Below are 24,520 nucleotides of genomic sequence, written 5' to 3'. Positions count from 1 at the left end.
CAAGGAAAGCCAAGTGCTTTACAGACATTATCTCATTTCACTTTCCTGACAGATAGCCTTGTGGGGGGTAGGAGATGAAAATGTTTTAGGATTAATTGGGTAAGAAGTTGGATTCCTAAGCTCTTCTGCTGAAATATGGAGGCACCTAAAATGTCCATATCCTCCACTCTACTCGGGTTTAAGAATAAAAATACTTATCTTCTGGAGTAAAAAGCTCAGAAGCATGTTTGAAAAAGGTATCCACAGGGATGAGACCCTCTTAAAAGTTTATGAAAGTACTGAGAATCAGTGTTAATATTTACCCCAGAGGATACTGTATGCTAAAAGGATAAGCATGAAGAATTCACTGACACAAAAGATGACATTTCAGACTGAGTCCTAAAGGAGTTTTCTCTTTCTCTGAGACTCTTTAAAAAATAGGATTGCTTCTCAGCTTGTTGGGGTGATTATATGGAGGTTTGTCTGGAGTTCAGATGATCTGTTTGATGACTTTTCAGGTCCCTTTCTGACAGTTTTGTCAGTGACATAGCTGATCTTACCTTGAACTTGAAATATTCCAGCATCTTTTTTATGAAGGTCTTCTGTACTGCCGTTGTCACCTTTATTCCACTGATTAGAAATTTTATAGACGTTCTCACACACTCCAAATGCACAGCACTGATATGCATAAGGCATTTCTATAACCCTTTGAATGAACAAAACCAAACAAAAACACACACTTAAAGAAACAGATAGCTAAATATAGTGCTCTTCTTTCACTTAATACTTCTGCCTGTGGGTTTTAGCCTTAATAAATAATCTAAGTTATTAAGTATGTGCATAAAGATGTTGGTTACAGTGCTATTCATAATAGCAATGGAGTTAGAAATTATTGTCATGAAATATTGATAGTTACTGAGGTTCAATGATAAATTATTTTTTCTACTTTTGTGCTTGAAAATTTCCATAATAAAAACATAAAAAAAAAAAAGGATTACTGGGGAAATTGTAGCACTGTTAAGTAGTATTTATAGTATCATATAGTGTTAAGTGACAACAATGTGATATAAGTTTGTATACGTACTGTGGTCTAACAATTAAAAATACATTGGAAACCAAATCTGGAAGGAAATAGCAAAATGTTTTTAGAAGTATTTATAGACTTTTTTCCTTTTTTTAATTTCTAAACTGTGTTTTGGGGTTTTAAAATTATATGAAAAGTACTGTGGTTTAATATATATAAAATATTATATATATTCCCTCGGTGGCTCAGTCGTAAAGAATATAAAATTTTTCAAGGGACTTCTTTATTGATAATAAGTGTGACAGGTTTTAAAGAGCATTACTTCTTCAGACAAATATTAATTTAATACATTTTATGAGAACATATACATAAGCAAGATGAATTTTAAAATGTCAACAGGAGTATAACTATGTTATAATGTTATTTAATTACATGTTCTAGTTTCTATCTCATGGATCAATGGTTTTCAAACTCTTTCTATGAACTCTATGTTCCAGGAGGCATCTTTGAGAAACAAAGGAAATGTGGTCAGGAAGACACATTCTCCTACTCCAAGGTTTGTCCTAACAATGCCCCAGGGGTGGGGGACATGAAGGCATGAAATGCAATTCAAAAGAGTCCCATAAATTTTGAAAACCACTATAACATGTCTATTATTTCACATGACCACAAATGTATCTTATTAGCTTTAATGACAAACTCACTTGAGTTCTGGAAAGTTTTCAGATGATATCAAGCTCTGTAAAGCATGGTTTCCTGTTAATTTTAAGTGAGTTAAACCATGTAACCCAGTTACAGGAATAGATGACAGGCGGTTGGATGAGAGGTCCCTGCAAAACATCAAACAACAATTGGCTTTTAGTCTGTGTTAGCATATAACGATTACATTAAAAAAGTAACCTCAAGATTATTAAACTGCTCCATTAAACTGCTCCAAACTGCTTAACCTCTAAGCAGAGTCCTTACTCTGCATGGTAAAAGGAACCATTTTGCTTTTAGCTCCTGACAACTTTTCTGTCTGCAATCAGAATTGCAGAAAGAAAAATGTTTTAATCATATCCAAATTGTCATTTCTACATTCAGCTTGATTTTGCCAGATGTGATGTGCTGTATGTCCGACACTTTTGTGACGCTATGGACTGTAGCCTGCCAGGCTCCCCTGACCATGGGATTCTCCAGGCAAAGATCCTGGAGTGGGCTGCCATGCCTCATTTTTGCTGGAGGGGTGGGGGTGGGACATCTAAAATCCAGCAGAAGGTGCTACATCTAATTTGAAAACGTTGTTTGGGTTTTATTTTCTTCCTCCTCTCTTTAACTTCTGTCTGACCCAATTCCTTCTTTCTCTCTGAGACGGAGTGGAGGAGAGGAAGAAGCAAGGAGTGGAAAGGGAGGATAAAAACGGACAGGAAGCTTTTCTGTTAGTCAATATGGCCAACTGTAAAATGAAAGTCCTTTAGAAATGAACTGATGTCTTATCCCATTCCACCTGATAGCTTGCAAAAATGGAAAATTTCACTTCGATAACCGGAACCAGCTGTCACCCAGATCTTCAATTATAAGGATCCACATGGCTTTGGAGGGGCAGGGAGCAGGATTGCTCCTTTCTGGTTTGATCCAACTCTAGTGTGGAGGACACTGAGGACTCAGCATTCTGTGCCCAGGCTTTTCCAGCAAAACCAACACTCATTTTTAATTCATCAGATAGTGCCCAGTTATCAAAAGACATGCCATAAACAAGTCATGAAATACTCACAGCTTTCTTAGAGATGGCAAGGTGGAAAAGGCATTAGGGTGAATAATGGCAATCTTGTTCCAAGCTAAATTCCTATTTAAAAAAAAAAAATGCAAGTGAGAAGATTATATAAAAGAAGACCTTGTGAAGTTTTACCATATATATTCATTCTTCTAACAAAATTTAACTTCCATTCAGGACACAGTCAATTAACTTTATCAAATCATCCTTCAGATGCAGGTATGGATAGTATAAAATGATTAAAGAGAGAATTTTAAAGCAACCTTGTTTATTAAATCAATCCAGGAAAATCACTCAGGTGGATATTTTAGTTTTTATTTTTTTCTTGATAAAAAGTTGACTTTAACATGATTGTAAAATTTTATTAAGGCATTTCTAAGATGAGTGGGGGTTGGAGAGTTGGGAGAGACAGGAACTTCTGAAGCTCTTCTGATGGGCAAGTAAATTTTAAGTTATAAAATGTCCCCTGATATGTAATGAAACCTGAAAAGAATTTGTGTATATTGTCCATGCATGTCAGACCTTAAGAGAAACAGAGATACTTTCAAAAACATTCCCAGTAAAGAGAATAGACATTTCAATTCTTAACTGGGAAATGAAGAAAAAAAAGGGCTAGTATATGTTAGAAGTAAAATTCTTTGATAACAAAGTCTATAATTTATTGAGAAATTCACTGGCCCCTCTCCTCCACACCTATGTGTAACAACATGTAGGTAATTTACAAGAATAAGAACTTCTACATTTTTAAAAAAGAGCAAGGGACTTAAAATTTGTATTTTCAAAATTCATGACTCAAAAGGGGAGCTAAAGCGTAGACATTTGAGGAAACTGAAAATAACCACTGTCAACTTTTCTCTAATGCAAAGTAATTTATTCATGGTGCTGGGCCCCTAAGTTACCTAGGATAAATGGTATTCACAGAACATTTACATTCTTGTTTGAAAGTACTCCCAAGCTGGGGGAAACTGGAAAGCTTTTTTTTTTTTAAATTGGAGGATAATTGGTTTACAATATTGCATTAGCTTCTGCCATATAGCAACATGAATCAGCCTCAGGTAAGCATATGTTCCCTTCCTCTCGAACCCGCCTTCCACCTCCCACTCTACCCCACACCTCTAAGGTGTCACAGAGCCCTGCTTTACACTCCCTACATCATACAGTAAATCCCCACTGGCTACCTATTTTACATATGGTAATGTATATGTTTCAATGTTACTCTTTCAAATTGTCCCCCATCTCCTTCCCCCACTGTGTCCATAAGTGTGTTCTCTATGTCTGCATCTCCACTGATGCCTTGCAGATAGCTACATCAGACCTGTCTTTAGATTCCATATATGTGAATCAATATATAATATTTGCTTTTCTTTCTGACTTACTTCATTCTGTAAGCAACCTTGCTTCCCCGGTGGCTCAGAGGTTAAAGCATCAGCCTGTAATGCGGGAGACCTGGGTTCGATCCCTGGGTCAGGAAGATCCCCTGGAGAAGGAAATGGCAACCCACTCCAGTACTCTTGCCTGGAGAATTCCATGACGGGAGGAGACAGGTAGGCTACTATTCCATGGGGTCGCAAAGAGTCGGACACGACTGAGTCACTTCACTTTCACTTTCATTCTGTATAATAGGCTCTAGGTTCCTCCACCTCATTCAGTTCAGTCCAGTTGTGTCTGACTCTTTGCAACCCCATGGACTGCAGCACGCCAGGCCTCCCTCTCCATGACCAACTCTCGGAGCTTGCTCAAACTGATGCCCATCGAGTTGGTGATGCCATCCAACCGTCTCATCCTCTGTCGTCCCCTTCTCATCCCGGTTCAACCTTTCCAGCATCAGGGTCTTTTCCAATGAGTCGGCTCTTCACATCAGGTGGCCAAAGTAACAGAGCTTCAGCTTCAGCATCAGTCCTTCCAATGAATATTCAGGACTGATTTCCTTTAGGATGGACTGGTTGAATCTCCTTGCAGTCCAAGGGACTCTCAAGAGTCTTTGCCAACACCACAGTTCAAAAGCATCAATTCTTCAGTGCTCAGCTTTCTTTATAATCCAACTCTCACATCCATACATGACTACTGGAAAAACCATAGCCTTGACTAGATGGACCTTTGCTGGCAAAGTAATGTCTCTTCTTTTTACTATGCTGTCTAGGTTGGTCATAGCTTTTCTTCCAAGGAGCAAACATCTTTTAATCTCATAGCTGCAGTCACCATCTGCAGTGATTTTAGAGCCCCCCAAAATAAAGTCTCTCAGTTTCCATTGTTCCCCTGTCTATTTGCCATGAAGTGATGGGACCAGATGCCATGATCTCAGTTTTTGAATGTTGAGTTTTAAGCCAACTTTTTTACTCTCCTCTTTCACTTTCATCAAGAGGTTCTTTAGTTCTTCTTCGCTTTCTGCCATAAGGGTGGTGTCATCTGCATATCTGAGGTTACTGATATTTCTTCCAGCAGTCTTGATTCCAGCTTGTGCTTCCTCCAGCCCAGCATTTCTCATGATGTACTCTGCATATAAGTTAAATAAGCAGGGTGACAATATATAGCCGTGACTCCTTTTCCTATTTGGAACCAGTCTGTTGTTCCATGTCCAGTTCTAACTGTTGCTTCTTGACCTGCATACAGATTTCTCGGAGGCATGTCAGGTAGCCTGGTATTCCCATCTCTTTAAGAATTTTCCACAGTTTGCTGTGATTCACAGTCAATGAAGCAGAAGTAGATGTTTTTTCTGGAACTCTCTTGCTTTTTCGATGATCCAACAGATGTTGGCAATTTGATCTCTGGTTTCTCTGCCTTTTCTAAATCCAGCTTGAACATCTGAAAGTTCATGGTTTACACACTGAAGGCTGCCTTGGAGAATTTTGAGCATTACTTTGCTAGTGTGTGAGATGAGTTTTGTGCGGTAGTTTGAGCATTCTTTGGCATTGCCTTTCTTTGGGATTGGAATGAAAACTGACCTTTTCCAGTCCTGTGGCTACTGCTGAGTTTTCCAAACTTGCTGGCATATTGAGTGCAGCACTTATATACTCAGAGGACAGTAATTCCATTCCTAGTTATGAACCTGTGCACCCAACAGGTTGCACAGGAGGTTTCCTGTTGGGAATCCTCCCGACAGGCCCAGGGGAGCCAGTTCTCCTCTCCTGCCCTGGTCTCTCAGGGTGCACCTTCAAGGCTCCTCGAGGTTCTCTCTTGGATTCCCAGCGCAAGTCCCTGGAGGAGAGCAGTCGGGGGCTTGCGGTCTGCTCCTCGGCTTCGGAATCTTGGCACAGCTGTGCACTTTCCCAACCACAGCACCCCCTGTCTGTGCCTCAGGGCTTCCTGGGTTTTGCAAACACCCTTTATTCCTCCCTGTCTCTTCAGCCCCCGTCTCCGTCATGCTGCTGGTTTCAACACGCCTGTCCCTTGCTTGCCAATACCTGTGTAGGTGTCCCTCCGCTTGGGCCATCGGGGTGTTTGAGCCTGTGAGAACTGACTCTGATTCCGGTGAGAACTCTCACTTATCTAACCCTAGAAGCATATGTGCTGGTTCTCACCATGACGACAGCGACACTGGCGCACGTTTACTAGGTGCCAGGTGCGGTCACCAGCTTCCTTACACACAAAGTCTCACAACCCTCAACACAGCTCGATGGAGTAAGTATTACCATTAGCCCCGTTTTACTGGTGAGAAATAAAACACAGAGTATTAAGTGACTTGCTTCAAGTCACAGAGTACTCAGCAACTGAGATTCAAATCTAAGCAAACTGGCTCCAGAGTCCCCAATATTTGGCACAGAACTTGTTTGGAATACTTAAACTATTGGGTTGGCCAAAATGTTTGTTCGGGTTTTTCTGTCAATTCAGTTCAGTCGCTCAGTCGTGTCCGACTCTGTGAGCCCGTGAACTGCAGCATGCCAGGCCTCCCTGTCCATTACCATCTCCCGGAGTTCACTCAAACTCATGTCCATTGAGTCAGTGATGCCATCCAGCCATCTCATCCTCTGTCGGCCCCTTCTCCTCCTGCCTCCAATCCCTCACAGCATCAGGGTCTTTTCCAATGAATCAACTCTTTGCATGAGGTGGCCAAAGTATTGGAGTTTCATCGTTAGCATCAGTCCTTCCAATGAACACCCAGGACTGATCTCCTTTAGAATGGACTGGTTGGATCTCCTTGCAGTCCAAGGGACTCTCAAGAGTCTTCTCCAACACCACAGCTCAAAAGCATCAATTCTTCGGTGCTCAGCTTTATAGTCCAGCTCTCGCATTCATATATGACTACTGGAAAAACTAAAGGTTTGTCTAGACAGACCTTTGTTGGCAAAGTAATATTTCTGCTTTTTAACATGCTGTCTAGGTTGGTCATAGCTTTTCTTCCAAGGAGCAAACATCTTTTAATCTCATGGCTGCAGTCACCATCTGCAGTGATTTTGGAGCCACCCCAAAATAAATCTCACTGTTTTCCATTGTTTCCCCACCTATTTGCCATGAAGTGATGGCACTGGATGCCATGATCTTAGTTTTTAAATGTTGAGTTTTAGGCCAACTTTTTCACTGTCCTCTTTCACTTTCATCAAGAGGCTCTTTAGTTCTTCTTTGCTTTCTGCCATAGGGTGGTTGCAGATGGCTCTGCATATCTGAGATTATTGCTATTTCTTATGGCAATCTTGATTTCATCTTGTGCTTCATCCAGCCCAGCATTTCTCATGATGTACTCTGCATATAAATAAGCATGGTGACAGTACATAGCCTTGATATACTCTTTTCCCTATTTGGAACCAGTCTGTTGTTCCATGTCCAGTTCTAACTGTTGCTTCTTGACCTACATACAGATTTCTCAGGAGGCAGGTAAAGGGGTTTGGTAATCCCATCTGTTTAAGAATTTTCCACAGTTTGTTGTGATCCACATGGTCAAAGCCTAGTCAATAAAGCAGAATTTTTTCTGGAACTCTCTTGCTTTTTTGATGATCCAACAGATGTTGGCAATTTGATCTCTGGTTCCTCTGCCTTTTCTAAATCCAGCTTGAACTGGAAGTTCACAGTTCATGTACTGTTGAAGCCTGGCTTGCAGAATTTTGAGCATAACTTTGCTAATATGTGAGATGAGTGCAGTTGTGCAGTAGTTTGATCATTCTTTGGCATTGCCTTTCTTTGGGACTGGAATGAAAACTGACATTTTCCAGTCCTGTGGCCACTGCTGAGTTTTCCAAATTTGCTGGCATATTGAGTGCAGCACTTTCACAGCATCACCTTTTAGGATTTGAAAATAGCCGAACTGAAATTCAATCACCTCCACTAGCTTTGTCTGTAGTGATGCTTCCTAAGGCCCATTTGACTTCACATTCCAGGATGTCTGGCTCTAGGTAAGTGATCACCTAGATGGTCTCTTAAATGTTAAGAAAAACTTTAGGAAAGAAAAGGTTTATGTCCTGCAGTTTAAACATTACATACTGCCATCATTCATCAAAATGACATTGAAATCCAGTTTCAGGATGGAAAAGTTCAATCTTCTTTTAACTGTCTCACACACATAAAAAATCTATTATTAAGTTTTTTAAAAAAAACTTATAGTTAATATGTGGTCTTTTCAATCATAGAATGGAATCTAATATTTACAAATCTTAGTCATCTGAGCAACAGAAGCATTTTCCAGGACAGTTGTGCTCAAACCCTTGTGTACTTGTTAAAATGTAGATTCCCAGGCCCCACTCCAGAGGGTCTAACTCATGAGGCAGGTGAGAGCCTGGACTCTGAATTTTTTTACAGTCACCTCCAGGTGATTCTTATGCACTCAGAGAGACTTGCACTGAAAAACTGACCAGGAAAGAAAAACAGGCAGGAAGAACTGTGTGGTCACCCTGTTTTTTTCATGGCAAACGATCTCTGCCAGTTCCTGGATGAGAATAGAATCACATTTTGCAGGCTATTTAATAGCTTGGCTCCCTTCCTCTTTATCTAAGTCTCATGTCTGCTGACCGGCAAAGAGCTGACTGCAAATTCACTACTTTTGAACTTGTTCCTGGAAATGATCATGAGAAAAATATTTGCCTTATTATGGCAGATACACATACAAAGGCCCAACAGTACCTGCATACATTGAAAAGGAATTGTTAGAGGAAGACCCAAAAGAGATAAAAACTGCTCTATGATGGGGAAAGTACTGGGAGGCGGTACTCACAGAGATCGGAGGCTGAACAACTGCTGGAAAGTGTCAGCTTGAACTTCATAGATTTCATTATGCCGCAGGTCTCTGAAATGACAGGTTCCAGAGATTGACTTCAGAGTCATCGGTTTCAAAGATAAGTCTTCAGAGAAATTTTACAAGTGATTACCTTCCCTCAATCAAGGAACACGTGAACTACGACTGCCAAGTGACTACTGAAAAACATTTTCTTAAAGGGAACCCTCCTACACTGTTGGTGGGAATGCAAACTAGTACAGCCACTATGGCGAACAGTGTGGAGATTCCTTAAAAAATTGCAAATAGAACTCCCTTATGACCCAGCAATCCCACTTCTGGGCATACACACCGAGGAAACCAGAATTGAAAGAGACACATGTACCCCAATGTTCATTGCAGCACTGTTTATAATAGCCAGGACATGGAAACAACCTAGATGTCCATCAGCAGATGAATGGATAAGAAAGCTGTGGTACATATACACAATGGAGTATTACTCAGCCATTAAAAAGAATTCATTTGAATCAGTTCTGATGAGATGGATGAAACTGGAGCCGATTATACAGAGTGAAGTAAGCCAGAAAGAAAAACACCAATACAGTATACTAACACATATATATGGAATTTAGGAAGATGGCAATGACGACCCTGTATGCAAGACAGGGAAAGAGACACAGATGTGTATAACGGACTTTTGGACTCAGAGGGAGAGGGAGAGGGTGGGATGATTTGGGAGAATGACATTCTAACATGTATACTATCATGTGAATTGAATCGCCAGTCTATGTCTGACGCAGGATGCAGCATGCTTGGGGCTGGTGCATGGGGATGACCCAGAAAGATGTTCTGGGGAGGGAGGTGGGAGGGGGGTTCATGTTTGGGAATGCATGTAAGAATTAAAGATTTTAAAATTTAAAAAATAAAAAACTAAAAATTAAAAAAAAAATAAAAAAAAATAAAAAGAACAGGACAATTTATACACTTAAATAAGTATTGCCTCTCTTTCAAACAAATACTTATTATTCCTTTGGGTGAGCATGCTCAGTTGCTTCAGTCGTGTCTGACTCTGTGAGGCTCTATGGACTGCAGCCCACCAGTCTCCTCTGTCCATGGAATTCTCCAGGCAAGAATACTGGAGTGGCTTGCCATGTCCTCGTCCAGGGGGTCTTGCAGACCAGGGATCAAACCCGAGTGTCCTGTATTACAGGTGGATTCTTTACTGCTGAGCCTCGAGCTACATTCCCAATGGAGCATCCTTCAAACACTTTGAGGATGCCTCTCCAGGTTCTGCCTTTTGAGCTTTATATTCCTTGAGGGTCTTCAGGAGTGTCAAATGTTTATCTTCCAAAGATGGCTTTTCCCCCCTCCCTTAATTGCCCAAAGGCATTCAGAGAAAAATTAAGTGGCAAAGGATAGATGGTTAATATTTTTTGATCAAAAACAAAGCATGAAAAAGGCTGATGTCTAATGCAGGAGGCAATTTTAAGAGAGGAATTCTAAAATATTTTATGCAGAAGTAGCATCAGTAGCTCCTGAAATAAGACAAATATGGAATCTCCTCTGAAGGTGATTATCGTGAAGCAAACATACCAATAAACTCAAGTTCCCCAGTTTTCAAAATTAATGCCATACATATGAGTTTCACTTGTGTTCAGGAAAAAAAAAGATACTAATGACACTCATTGAAGGTATAAGTTTAGAAAAAATCCAGAGCTTAAGCAAACCCAGTTCGTTACTATACCAGGTTAGGGAGGAAAAAAACTATAATAAGTGCTTTACTTATCATGTAATGTATGGTAAAGTAATATTATCTATGTTTCCCAACTTTACAGCCATCCTATGCAGTCATGTGCATAAGAAGGGCAAGCTTCACATGTCTCCCCAGTGAACCACAGGGTAAGCAAACCAATGACCCCTGGAAATGTGAGTTTTGGCTCTTGGTTTTCACTTGGTGACTTAGAGGCTCTTACAGACATACATTTTCTGAAGCTTTTTGCAGACTGAAAAACTGGGTAAATCTTCTAGCAGGTTGTAAGAAAGGTCTCTGAAAAACAGAAGGTACAAAAGGGAAAAATCTGTTACATGTTAGTCGTCAGGAAATGTGCTTTTCTCTCCCTTTCCCTTCACGATGCTCCAGCTCCCAAAGGCAGACTCTGAACGTTTCCCCAGCCCTGACATGGAGCAGGTAGTCATAGGCATTATTGGATTAAGCAGTAGACTCAGATGTCAACTGAAATGTAACTGTTATACTTCTTTAATTGATTTAAATAATTTACTTAATGAGTTTATATTTTGTTAGTGATGATCTACAATGTTCTAGCTATTATCTTACAGAAACGAGTACAAATTAAGTTAAATAATTGTGCCTCTGTTTCTATATCTCTACAGCTAAGAGAATCACTGTTGGTTCTTTTCTAATCAACAGAAAAAAAAAATCCATTCAACAATTCAAAACACAGCACTAACTTTGAAATCAATCATTACAAGAGGTGTGTGTGTGTGGGGGGGTGGAAATCTAAGAAAGTCTTCAGCCAAAACTCAACAAATTACAGAATAACAAAAACATCTGGACATATTTATAGTATAATAGAGCTAATCGAAAACAAGCCATGGTAATTTGCAGAAAGCTTAAAAAAAGAAAGCTAGTAGATAAAGTAACAGATAGATATTAAAAAAGTCTTGTCTTATGTTTTAAAAGTTATCTGCTAATCAGCTAACTTATTTTTTTTTTCAGCTAACTTACTTTCATGCCTGATTCTAAATCTTAAAACCAGATCACCACTTATGCAACTTAAAAAATTCATACTGTTTTCTGAGAGTATTTTAAATTATTTTATTCTTGTAATTGATTACTTTTGTTATATTTATTGAATACATGGAATTTAAATAGAAGTACAGTTCAACTTACTACACATGAATAATTCAGATAAAGCTGTGTGGAAACACAAATTTGTAGTTTACACTAGAGATTTAAAAGACCCAACCAAACCAGTGAAAAAAATACTCTGCATCTGTACACAAATAACACTTGATTAACAATGTCGTGTGTATTTTTGAAAAGTAGTGAATGTGATAAAGTGGACACACATAAAAGCTGATAGTAATTTGGTTTGCTCACCTCCACAGACTGCAAGAGGACCAAGCCTTCCTGTGTGACTCTCAGTAGGGGTATATGAAACCTTCTTCTACATAAAGACACAGTGTCACCTCCTACCTACCTTCTACCTAATGATTTTCATGGCTAACATTGATCAAGCACTTCTTATATATAGACACCATGTTTACAGCTTGACCTGAATTATTTTGTTTAATCCTAGTGGTCACCTTATGAGGGAAATATTGTGTTGATTCCCATACAAAGCAAAATGACTTGACTAAGAGCACCAGCTAGTCAATGGGGAAAGCCATGCGTAGCCAAGTCATTCCCATGGGAGGGAAAAATCACTCATGTCCAGTGACACTGCCTCATTCAGCAGGTACTCAGTGGATGATCCAGCCACAGGAAGGGAGCACTCAGACCTATACTTCCAGAACATAAAGCGGACTGGAGTCAAGGTCAAGACCTGTGGTTGTGCTCTCAACTTTAATTCTACTTGGTTGATGTGCTGAATGCAGCATTAATGTCTTTTTCAATTCTTTCCTTAAATGAAAAGATATGGGTTTTTATAAAGAACAAATTAATACTATAGACTGACATATTTTGAAAATAGTAAGATAGGGACTTCCTTGGTTGTTCAGTGGTTAAGACTCCACACTTCCAATAAAGGGGGCTTGAGTCCTATCCTTGGCCAGGAAATCCCACATGCCACATGGCCAAAAAAAAGAAAAAATGAAAAGAGCAAACAAACAAACAAAAACCAAAATAACCCAAAAAACAAAAAAGAAAGTAGCAAGACACTGCCATTCATACAATCGCATTCTTTCAGGCCTTTCAGGGTTTCCACTTAAGGAAAGAATAATGTTGTAAAGGAAGTGAGAAAGATGACGGTAAGTGCTAACACCTGGGCACGCTGGGGGAGTGCTAACACCTGGGCACGCTGACTGTGCTCCAGGTGCTGGGATAAGTGTTGGGCTTGTAGTAACTTACTGAATCCTCATGATGATCCCCTGAAGGAAGTAGATTTTATAGATCTTTTATAGATTGGGAAATGGAGCCCATCTTTTATAGACTGGGAAATGGAGCCCTGGAAGGAATAAATAACTCGCTCAAGATACTAGGATCGCAGACAGAGAGGCCACATTTGAACCGGAAAAATAGACCCCAGAGCCTCTGTTCTTAACCAGCTTGCCAGTCAGCCTCCGTGTAGGCAGCTCTAGACTCAGGTGCTTTACCATTGGTGTGACCGTGTGGAGACAGATGCAGTTTAAATATTGCCTCCCAAAAACAAAACAAAACAAAAAATACTGCCTCCCTACTTATCAGTTACAATGGGTGAAATCCTGGTCCTGTTACTCAGCCAGCTTCCTCAAAACTGAGCATGTGTCCGGGCTGTCTTAGGCATGGCGGGCAGAATTCCAAGATGGCTGCTGAGATTTCCACCTACTGGTGTCTAGATGCTTTATCCCAGTTATTCAGCCCCTGAAAAATGTTCCCATTCTTCCACTTAACATTGTAGAGCTGCTTGCCATTTGCTACTGGACAAAGCTTGTGCTAGAATCACAGCTGCCACAGCAGTCTCCTTTCTGAGAACAGAGCCCTGTGAGGGACCCAGGGTGCTTTCATGACATCCCCGCAATGCTGGAGGAGGTGATAACAGGGCATAGAAGGAGGAGGCTGAAGGAAGGTCAAAACTAGGCTCTCCCAATTCCTATAAACTACGTTTTGTAAAATGTGGAAAGGGCAGAGAACAAAAGTCCCACAGCAACAGAAATAACACACGCAAGTTGTTTACCTGTTAGATGAAACATTAGAACATGGCACCCACAACTATACTGGAAGAATGTTTGGTTGCCTTTATCAAGGTTTGTGTGGGTCTCATAATTTTATTTTGGCATCCATATTGGGTTTCTGATCCATGATTTTTTTTTTCCTGCTTTGCAAAGGATTTAGAGGGAGGTAGGAATGAAGTTATATTGCCTTGTTCATATCCATTTTCTGAAAGGAAATGTGCGCCAGTTGAAATGCTAATGGGAGACTGTTTGGGACTTGAAAACCAGGGGTCCACTGCCATTATTGTTGTTGTTGTTGTTTAGTTGCTAAGTTGTATCTGACACTTTGCGACCCCATGGACTATAGCCCGCCAGACTCTGTCCATGGGATTTCCCAGGCAAGAATACTGGAGAGGGTTGCCATTTCCTTCTCCAGGGGATCTTCCTGACATGGGGATCAAAGCTGCGTCTCCTGCATTGGCTTTTTTTGTTTTAAACCACTGAGCCACCTGGAACATTCCATTGCCATTATTACTAGGGTCATATCCAAGAGCCACTTCCCTGGACCAAGGCAGGCAAAGGAGGCCTGACCTCCTGAAGACCTTCAAGGAAAGAACTTTCTCCTCTTTTAAAGGATTACTGAAATAATGCCTGTCATTTCAGTCCTGTTTACATAATATTATTGCCTTACTGATACGCACAGCACTTGGAGATTAGGTAACTGATCACAGACAGTTTGAGGAAGAGATGAGATCTGTGCTCCAGTTAAAGTCCTGTTGAAACACAAACCAGACATCATTCTTGTATTCAGACATCATACAGGGACATATTTTGATTCATTGATGTTAAGACTGGTCAGGCTTGAAGGGCAGTGGAGACTCAGGGCAAAGTCAAGAGCCTGCTCAAGTACTTACAGACTCTCCAGGCTTGCAGTTCCAGTTAAATCAGGAAATTCAGTTATTTGTGAGGCGCCATTCAAAGTCCTAGAAGGAGGATTACCTGAGTATTACTGGCAGAAAATTCTAGAAAGGGTCATTTTTATGGCCATTTCAAAACACTTAAAATATTCATTTGGTCTTCACAGCAACCTTGCAAAGGGAAAATAATTGGTAAGAGAAATAAACACTTACAGTGTTCTTAGTTCAGGTAAATGTTGAAAAGCAGCTCTCCCAACAAGCTGGATGGGGTTGTCATAGAAATGTCTGAAAAAATCCAAACACCAATGTCTTATTATAAAACTTGCATGACAAATGAATATTCCTTCCAAATTTCAACAAATAAAATTACATTATTTATGTAATTTTGATTATTTGACTTCAGGTAAACTTCAAAACTATTTCACTCACATTATGAGGCTTTTGGTAGGAAATCCATACTATTGAAAATTTCTGACAAGGCAGATATGAATGTTAGCTACTATGGAGAAAAGCAAGTGAACTGGCTGTTTTTTAGTCACTAAGTCGTGTCTGACTCTTTTGCCACCCTATGGACTATAGCCCACCCCTCACCACTGTCACGGGATTCTCTAGGCAAGAATATGGAGTGGGTTGCCATTCTTTCCTCCAAGGGGATATTCCTGACCCAGGGAATGAAGCCGGGTCTCCTGCATTACAGGTGAAATCTTACCAAGAGCCACTTGGGAAGCCTGAACTGACTGTGTAACACTTAAGACTCTTCCTCTACCTCCAATATCTAGAATATCCATCGAGTGGCAAAATGTTATTCAAGGTGCTGGCAGTTATATCATTAGCTAAAGGAAGATGAAATTCTCTATATTTACATGAGGGTCAATATCCTCTGGTCAAATCTTACAGCATACACAAAGGATTCTTCAAATACATTTGAGAGGAAATTTGCTACTCTGGGTTTTGTAACATTAGATTTTAAAAATTTAATTATTGCTCTAAAAGTTAACACATTAATAGAACTGAAAAAATATTTTGTTTTATGGATGTTTTCAATGTAATGATATTTGAACTGCCTGGTAGTTGGGAATTGAAGAGAACTTGGGGGGATGGTCAGGAGGGTTGGCTTGAGCCGTGCGGAAAGCTGAGAATATCGGCAAAACGAGTAGGTGTCTAAGTTAAATAGACAACCCTGACTGTGTTTCATAGCAAGAGAATGACAATACGGATGCTGTGCTTCCAGGGGGATCACTCTGCTAGTGGTAGGGGCAGGGAGGCGAGTCTTAGACTGGTTAAAATCTAGAGGATTTACAGGGGGGAAATGAAGTGGCAGAGGGGATGGAAAGAAGTTATGGTACACTGGGACGACTGTAACTTCTTTCCATCCCCTCTGCCACTTCATTTCCCCCCTCTAAATCCTCTAGATTTTGACCAGTCTAAGACTCGCCTCCCTGCCGCACGTGTATACCTGTGGCAGATACATGTTGATGTATGGCAAAACCAATACAATATTGTAAAGTAATTAACCTCCAATTAAAATAAATAAATTTATATTAAAAAAAGAAGTTATGAATAGGATGGGGTCTACAGAGGTAGAAATTAGCCTAGGTAACCAATGCAACAAGAAAAACAGAGAAATTGAGTCAGGGTGGGGAGCGTGAGTGGGAGTGGCAGTGGCAAGGGCTAGAAACAGAGGTAGAGGCAAGGAGAAAAGTGTTTCCTGGAGAAAACATTCACGGCCATCCTGTAGTGGATAGGAGTGCGAATCAATATTGGGGACTGTTAGTCCCCTTCATGGGTCATTACCATATCAAAAGAGTGATTAAGAAAACCAGTCCTGCGGCTTCAAGAAACAAAAGGGGCAAAGAGAGGCAATACAATCTGCGAACTTTCAGTATGTAAATACTCTCTAATGAGAACTAATGTTTGTTGGCAATAAACTTTAACCCCCTTAGTTTGCCAACAGACTGTCAGAACATTTCAGAAATGATGAATGGTATGTTTTTTCTCAGTTGTCAGGGCTAATTGGGATTCCAGCTCATTTGTGACAAATGCTACCCGGTTCCAGAAAGCCTCTCCGTCAAGTTGGCACAGGACAACGGCTATCTGCCAAGAAGTGCCCCTAAAGTCCTCTTCAGAAGTTATCCTTACTCCCCCTCCTCCATATTTCAGACCTCTCCCCCATGACCTCAGGCCAGTACTATGCCCCAAACCTGCCAGTTGTCTTTTAATTAAGAGCCAGACTAATACTTACATATTTTCACCTTCCTCTATATACCTGCACATGATTAATTTTCTGTTTGTGCTAAATATGAAACACAAAATTAATTATATTTTGAAGCTGTAACTCTATCTTATGCCATTATGGCATATAAATCCTCACATACACATTTCTAGGACACAGGCACCTTTCTAGAATTACACCCTAGTTTATATAAAAGTAACTCAGTGTTTGGACTTAAACATGAATGTGTATAGCGACTTAGCATAAAACAGTAGTTCCCTCATCTCCCCCTCCTTCTTGCAGTAAGGGACCTCCATTGTATGTAATGATATATATATATCTGTTTATATTTTAGCTTACTGAGGTCTAATTGACACACGCTTGTATTATTGTGCATGCTCAGTTGTGTTTGACTCTTTGTGGCCCCATGGACTGTAGCCCACCAGGCTCCTCTGTCCATGGGATTTTTCGGGCAAGAATGCTGGAGTGGGTTGCCATTTCCTTTTCCAGGGGACGTTCCCGACCCAGAGATCGAACCCAAGTCTCCTGCATCTCCTGCATTGGCAGGTGGGTTTTTTTTTTCTTCCCACTGAGCCACCTGAGAAGCCCTAACTGAAACATAATATTGTATATTTAAAATTTACATGGTGGCAACTGATTGTATGTATGTATTGTGAGGGCTTCCCAGTTGGCACAGTGGTAAAGAATCTGCCTGCCAATGCAGGAGAGGCAGGTTCAGTCGCTGGATGAGGAAGATCCCCTGGAGTAGGAAATGGCAACCCACTCCAGTATTCTTGCCTGGAAAATTCCATGGGTAGGGGAGCCTGGTGGGCTACAGTCCAAGGGTCCCAAAGAGTCAGACACAGCTGAGTATGCATACGCACATACATTGGGAACGAATTCCCCCCATGTAGTTATTTATCACACACTTATCTTTTTTGGTGAGAACATTTAATGTAATAAGCTATTTTTCTAGTGTACTTGGGTTCAAGTTCTGAATGACTAGGTGACCTTGACACTGACATTTTAAAAATCAGATTTTTTTTAGAGATAAGCAAAAAAGCATTTCATAAGATGATTGTGAAGTGAGACGCAGCATTTGAAGATACCAAACATAAGGCAACGAATATTTTAGGTCCTAGAAAAAGAATCTTTAATGTAACTTCAGCATTCAGCTAAAATCTAGCGAAACATCTCCACATATACTTCTCTGTATGGATTTTTACAGTGATTGAGACAAAACTTGGGCAAATATAGAACAAAAAAATTGTATTATGCTTAAAAGGACAATGCATGCTATATTGCAGGATAGAGAAATCGAAAAGAACTACGACCACTTACATTGTAATAAGAGAAGGGTTGCCTGCAAAGGCCTTCTCCGGTATCGACTTGATATTGTTGCTATGAAATCCTCTAGAAAGAGAGAAAAGACAGTTTATAGAAAATAACCGGTGGGGTAAAATCATTTCATAGTCCCTTCCCCAAACCTGTGGCAATAATCAGCATTTTTAGTAACCAGAGGATAAGGTTCAATTCCTCCAAGCGTTTTGAAACTTTCACACCCTCACTCTCTAGGAGAAAAGCAAATCACAAGCTGTCATCTTGAATGAGGAATAAGGAATCTGAAAATAATAACCGTGCTTTATGGAAACTTTTAACCTAGTGTTATAAAAAGAAACCATCTATCCATTACTATCCAACAGAGCATCGTGGTCTAACGACTTGAGACAGAGGAAACCATCTTTGGAGAAACGATTATGATCACTCCTCCTGACCCCATTTGCAGCCAGGAGAAGAGAAAATTGACTTAAGCTGCAGTTAAGTGGAGATTTAGGTAATCTCCTTATGAGGACAAAATTTCCTGAGCTGAAGAAAGGTGCCCCAGCTCAGTGAGTCTGTAATAACAAATTGATTCTCATCTATCGCTGTGATGTCATCTGACTGGCAGAGGGGCAGAGTCAGTGGTCTTGGTCTATGTGGGTCTGTGGCTGAAGGAGGTGAGTGGCAGTTTGGGGGCTGCCTGAGCCAGACAGTGATGACTTCTCGGGTAAGCGCCACATGGGCGTCCTGCAGCAGAACCCCACAGAGGCTTTTTCTTATAAACAAGCCCTGCTGTCTACCTCCTTTAGCTGTGTGTCTTATTTCTGTCTGCCGAGAGAAGAGGCTCTGTGTTTATTTTTCTTTCCAAGTGTTAGAACATTACAAAGGTTATTTATGTATTTAGGTATTAAGAACAGTAATTAAATTATAAATATAAAAAGATGATATATGCAACCTAATAGCTGAAAGGTAGCTTTATCATAGTAAAATGGTGGGGTTCTTTAAAAATCAAATAATATTTATGAAGCATTAAAGGAATATGGAATAATGTATAGGAAGGCATCTAACATTATACTAAGCCTGTACACTGTATTCATCTAGTCCTAGACTCATGCAACCTAGAGAAGTTTGTTGCTGGATATGCTCAGCAAATTAGTGAATTCCAATATAGTTCTCTACATACCTATAGAGCACATAGAAATGTTGGAAAAATACAACTTAGGAAAAGATAATGGCTTAGAGAAATACATACTTTTTTTCCTCATAAACACAGAGAAATCCATCATAAATTTTAAAAGATTATCTTCTATTTTTGGTGATAGAATCAAATTAAAATACATTTTAGATGTAGTTAACCATTATTTAGATGACCTTTCAAATTCTTCTTAGTCATATTATATACAGTAGTCAAACACATTTTAAAATACATTCACAAAGAATAGTTCTCCCACTAAATTTGTCCTACTTACAGTTCTTTAAGGTTGGAGAGTGTCCTGACTGCAGTGGGGAATTCATCAAGATTATTATAATTTAAGTCTCTGAAAATAAGTAAATAGCATGTTCAGTTTTCCTTTAAAAATTCATGTACATGACATTTACAAGGAACGTTAACATGATCTTCCCATGGACCAGTATCACTGATAGCAGTTCCTTCTCTTTAAGGAGAGAGACTTTGTTGGCTTGCTGAGCACCATCATTCCACAAGTATCTGCACTGAAATGATCGTTAGACTGATTGTGAGAAATTTCAGAGTCAAGGCTCAATGGCCCTGGGCATTAAAAAAAGGGAAGGAGTTTAGGATGGGCATGTACACACTGCTATATTTTAAAAGGATGACCAACAAGGACCTACTGTGGACAGCACGTGGAACTCTGCTGAAGGTCTTGTGGTAGCCTGGATGGGAGGGGAGAGCTTGGGGGAGGATGGATATATGTACATGTGTGGCTGAGTCCCTTCTCTGTTCCCCCGAAACTATCACAACATTGTTAATTGGCTATACCCTAATACAAAATCAGCACTTTTTTTTTAAAAGGACACGTACAGCATCGTGAATGTCCAAGTATCTAGAACACGTGGCCAGGTGTCTGCGGCTGGCCGATGCCGGTCTTCACCTGAACCTGGCTCACCAAGCTGCCAACGAGTGTGTGCCCTCCTCGACCGCCTCTGCTTTCCTGGCCCTGCCTTAACCCTCTGACTTTGGCCCGTCACTTTTCAGAGGCTCTCCTGAGAGGACCTCTAGGAAGGAGGCTTTATTCCTGACTCAGGTGCAGTAACCGGCCTTTCTCCCAGCCTGAAGTCCAGGGTGATGGCCTGCTTCTGCAGGTGCTGATATGGTACAGGGTGCTCTGAAGAAGGACATCAGGTCTAGACTATCCACATGGTCACAAATGAGGATTCGTTTTCCTGGTCTGTGAGGCAAAGCTCTATCATCCTTCATGCACGGACAGGGAATGACCAGACAATCAATCTCAAGTCATTCGTCTCTCTGTTATGACACAAATGGCTTTTCAATCCCATTACTCACAAGTGCTTTATAGACTTACTCCACGTCTGAGCTACATCTCCATATGAAAAAGTAATTGCCTCCCGATCTCTGGGAAAGGCAGATTTCCCAGATGATGCAGAAAAACCTTTCGGTCAGGCAATCAGATGTGGTTAGATCTTCCTCTGTGGGGAAGAATTGCTATTTAATTTTAAGAGAGAGATAATTTGACCGAGTTAAACATGAATCAAGATTCCTACTTGTCTGGCACAAACCATCCTTAAGCTATACAGCAGGCAGGAAACTTGTGTCTTTTGTGGACATAAATTTTCTTCCTGTTTGTAAGTCTCTCCAGATGCTCTGTTTTGATTAAATGAGGATTGGATCCTTATAAATTACCCGGATTTCTAGTGGAAAGGAAGATGTCGGGAATAAATTGGTTATTTTACCTATCCTCTGGAGCCCTGGGCAAAGTGAGGGAAGAGGGGACATTGAGACTTATATGAATTTGCCCTGAATGAATGAATTGCCTGAATTTGCAATCCTGGGTCCTCATGTCAAACATGGGGGAAAAAAAAAAAGACTATTTATGTAAATAACCTATCAAAGCCCATCTTTGTTTTCTGTTCCTATTGAGTTGAAAAGGACTGGAAGGTGCTTTCCATTGCTAAGATCCCCAGTCCAGCCCTTGTGTAATTAAAGGAGAATTTCTAATTTTTCCAAGCAGCTGATGGGAACAGCTGGCCTGTGCCATTAAACTGACTTCAAAGTCCTGCCTAGACACATTCACCTTTGGCATCTCCACATGAGGATGGTTCCTCCCTTCTCAGAGGAAATGCAGTGACTTAGTAACCCTGGAAGGACAGCCGTTAGGCCCTTCAGGAAATGAGTGAACCCAGGTCCGGTTAGATGCTGTGCTGATCAGGTACATATCACTAAGTTCCATATGCAAATGAACAGCGGGCTCCAAGGCCACAGGAGAGGTGTTCTTTGGTTACAGCCTTCTGCTGTCCAGGTCAGAGCTGGTTTTGTAGCTTCATTGATTCTGTGCGGCTTATTTTGTGTGCATGCTAAGTCACTTCAATCATGACTGACTCTTTGTGACCCTACAGACTGTAGCCCACCAATCTCCTCTGCCCATAGGATTTCCCAGGCAAGAATACTGGAGTGGGTTGCCATTTCCTTCTCCAGGGGATCTTCCTGACCCAGGAATCGAACTCTCGTCTCCTGCATTGGCTGGCAGTTTCTTTATCACTGAACCACCTGGGAAGTCCCAGACATGGATTTTGGAGTCAAATTAGAGAAGGAAGCAAGCCTCAGTTTTGCTGCTAACTGACTATGTCATGTTGATAAATAATTTTCAGTTCAGTTCAGTCGCTCAGTCGTGTCCGACTCTTTGAGACCCCATGAATTGCAGCACGCCAGGCTTCCCTGTCCATCACCAACTCCTGGAGTTCACTCAGACTCACGTCCATCGAGTCAGTGATGCCATCCAGCCATCTCATCCTCTGTTGGCCCCTTCTCCTCCTGTCCCCAATCCCTCCCAGCATCAGAGTCTTTTCCAATGTGTCAACTCTTTGCATGAGGTGGCCAAAGTACTGGAGTTTCAGCTTTAGCATCAGTCCTTCCAAAGAAATCCCAGGGTTGACCTCCTTCAGAATGGACTGGTTGGATCTCCTTGCAGTCCAAGGGACTCTCAAGAGTCTTCTCCAACACCACAGTTCAAAAGCATCAATTCTTCAGCGCTCAGCCTTCTTCACAGTCCAACTCTCACATCCATACATGACCACAGGAAAAACCATAGCCTTGACTAGATGGACCTTTGTTGACAAAGTAATGTCTCTGCTTTTGAATATGCTATCTAGGTTGGTCATAACTTTTCTTCCAAGGAGAAAGCGTCTTTTAATTTCATGGCGGCAATCACCATCTGCAGTGATTTTGGAGCCCCCCGAAAATAAAGTCTGACACTGTTTCCACTGTTTCCCCATCTATTTCCCATGAAGTGACGGGACCAGATGCCATGATCTTCGTTTTCTGAACGTTGAGCTTTAAGCCAACTTTTTCACTCTCCTCTTACACTATCATCAAGAGGCTTTTTAGTTCCTCTTCACTTTCTGCCATAAGGGTGGTGTCATCTGCATATCTGAGGTTATTGATATTTCTCCTGGCAATCTTGATTCCAGCTTGTGTTTCTTCCAGTCCAGCGTTTCTCATGATGTACTCTGCATATAAGTTAAATAAGCAGGGTGATAATATACAGCCTTGATGTACTCCTTTTCCTATTTGGAACCAGTCTGTTAGGCCCTAAAAATGGTTATCTTTTTTTTTTCTCTCTCTTTCTCGCTCTCTTTTTTGGCTGTACCACTCAGAATGAGGAACTTCCCTGACCAGGGATTGAACTTGAGCCCCCCACAATGGAAGTGTGGAGTCTTAACCACTGGTCCCTTAGGGAAGTCCTGGGGCCTAAAAAGGGGTCATAGTACCTTTTTAGTACAACCATAGGATGGTTGTAGGACTGATTTGAAACCATGTGTGCTGAGTGCTCAGTACAATATTTGGTTAGAGATACACTCAATAAAGGGTAGGTGTTATTACGTTTTAGACTTTTGAATTGCTCCTGCAGGAACCTCCACCGTTTGCTGATGAGATGCCTGTTCCTCTTTGATTGGACAGAGTCTGACACTTGCTCGTCTGCATCCTCTCATTCAGTGGGGAGGGCCTAACTCCTGAATGGTGAGCCTGAGTGACAATACTGAACTGATCCCTGACAGAGAGTACACATTCCTGAGCAAACAGTCCCTGCTCAGTAGAGGACATCTCATTTAGCTTCTAATGATTCCAACTAATTTATCACTCTCGTTAGATTAAAATAAAATCTCAGTTTTATTGTTTGGCTCTATAGAGTGTGTATAGGGGCGTAAGATAAAGCCACTGTAAATATCTGTTTAAAGCTCAGGCAATTAACCAAACCAAATAGCAATTTTGACTTTAAGGCTATTTTGATTCCTTCTAAATAGTCATGAAAACACTGAGAAAAGGGCAACAAATAAAAGGTCAACTCACAAAGTCTCTAGGCTGTGGAGCCCATCAAAGCATTTCTTTCCCAGGGAGTGGATTCTATTGTTATGGAGATGTCTGCAGGAGAACATTACAGACAGTCAGGAGGGCGCATTGCACATGGAAAGTGAGGCAAGATGTTTTGATTGCTGAAATCCAAAAACACTTACTCTAGAGAATGCACTAATTATATGTAAGAGATGCTTTGTTTAACATTTCTGTTCGCTTGCTTTAAAGGCTTTATGCCCCATTCACTCTTACCAGAGATGACTCTATACCACAGAATTTAACAGTCACAGTTTTACCTTTTGGGTTTGAGATATCATGGAGTGAATAATAATTGTGGGATTAGCAACAAGGCTGGTATAAGTAAATTCAGGTTGCTCAGTGTGGCTTTGGAATACAGAATGTTAAATAGAGATTCTGACCAACATCGACAAACGGAGGGTGGAGAGGAGGCGGTCTGAGGTGTGCGCAGTTTCCACCAAAGCTGATGGCTTATCCTGGCTGCTTTGCCAGGGTGGGGCCACAGGTTAATAGGAAACAACAATTTCAGCCACAGAGAATGGGGATCAGATTTTTTGACTGCCCAAGGAGATCAGTTATCTTGTTGTATAAATGTGTCTGATTATCATCTTTGGCTCAATGATAAGTCGGTTACGTCAGGGCCAGCGAGAACAGCTGTGTGCATAACCGAAAACTGGACCAAGTCCCAGGGGGATTTTTGGGAAATGGGCTTAAGGGGGCTGGGGGGAGAGAAGAGCT

General features: G+C 40.9%; 1 protein-coding gene across 2 annotated transcripts in view; it reads right to left on the bottom strand.

Moving 5' to 3' along the window:
* LGR5 (leucine rich repeat containing G protein-coupled receptor 5) overlaps nt 1–24,520 on the bottom strand; it is a 133,055-nt gene that overhangs the window by 5,060 nt on the left and 103,475 nt on the right. For both annotated transcript variants that reach the window (XM_069584006.1, XM_069584007.1), the window contains 11 exons: nt 23,762–23,833; nt 19,686–19,754; nt 18,238–18,309; nt 14,898–14,969; nt 14,682–14,750; nt 14,469–14,540; nt 10,877–10,942; nt 8,896–8,967; nt 2,757–2,828; nt 1,708–1,833; nt 540–685 (listed from right to left, as the gene is read on the bottom strand). In XM_069584006.1, the coding sequence (XP_069440107.1) occupies nt 540–685; nt 1,708–1,833; nt 2,757–2,828; nt 8,896–8,967; nt 10,877–10,942; nt 14,469–14,540; nt 14,682–14,750; nt 14,898–14,969; nt 18,238–18,309; nt 19,686–19,754; nt 23,762–23,833 (908 nt within the window). The remainder of the gene's footprint in view (nt 1–539; nt 686–1,707; nt 1,834–2,756; nt 2,829–8,895; nt 8,968–10,876; nt 10,943–14,468; nt 14,541–14,681; nt 14,751–14,897; nt 14,970–18,237; nt 18,310–19,685; nt 19,755–23,761; nt 23,834–24,520) is intronic.

The sequence above is a fragment of the Ovis canadensis genome, chromosome 3 (genome assembly GCF_042477335.2).
Source record: "Ovis canadensis isolate MfBH-ARS-UI-01 breed Bighorn chromosome 3, ARS-UI_OviCan_v2, whole genome shotgun sequence".
NCBI lineage: Eukaryota > Metazoa > Chordata > Mammalia > Artiodactyla > Bovidae > Ovis > Ovis canadensis.
The sequence above is the reverse complement of the archived record's forward strand: the minus strand, read 5'-3'. Positions and strand labels throughout refer to the sequence as shown.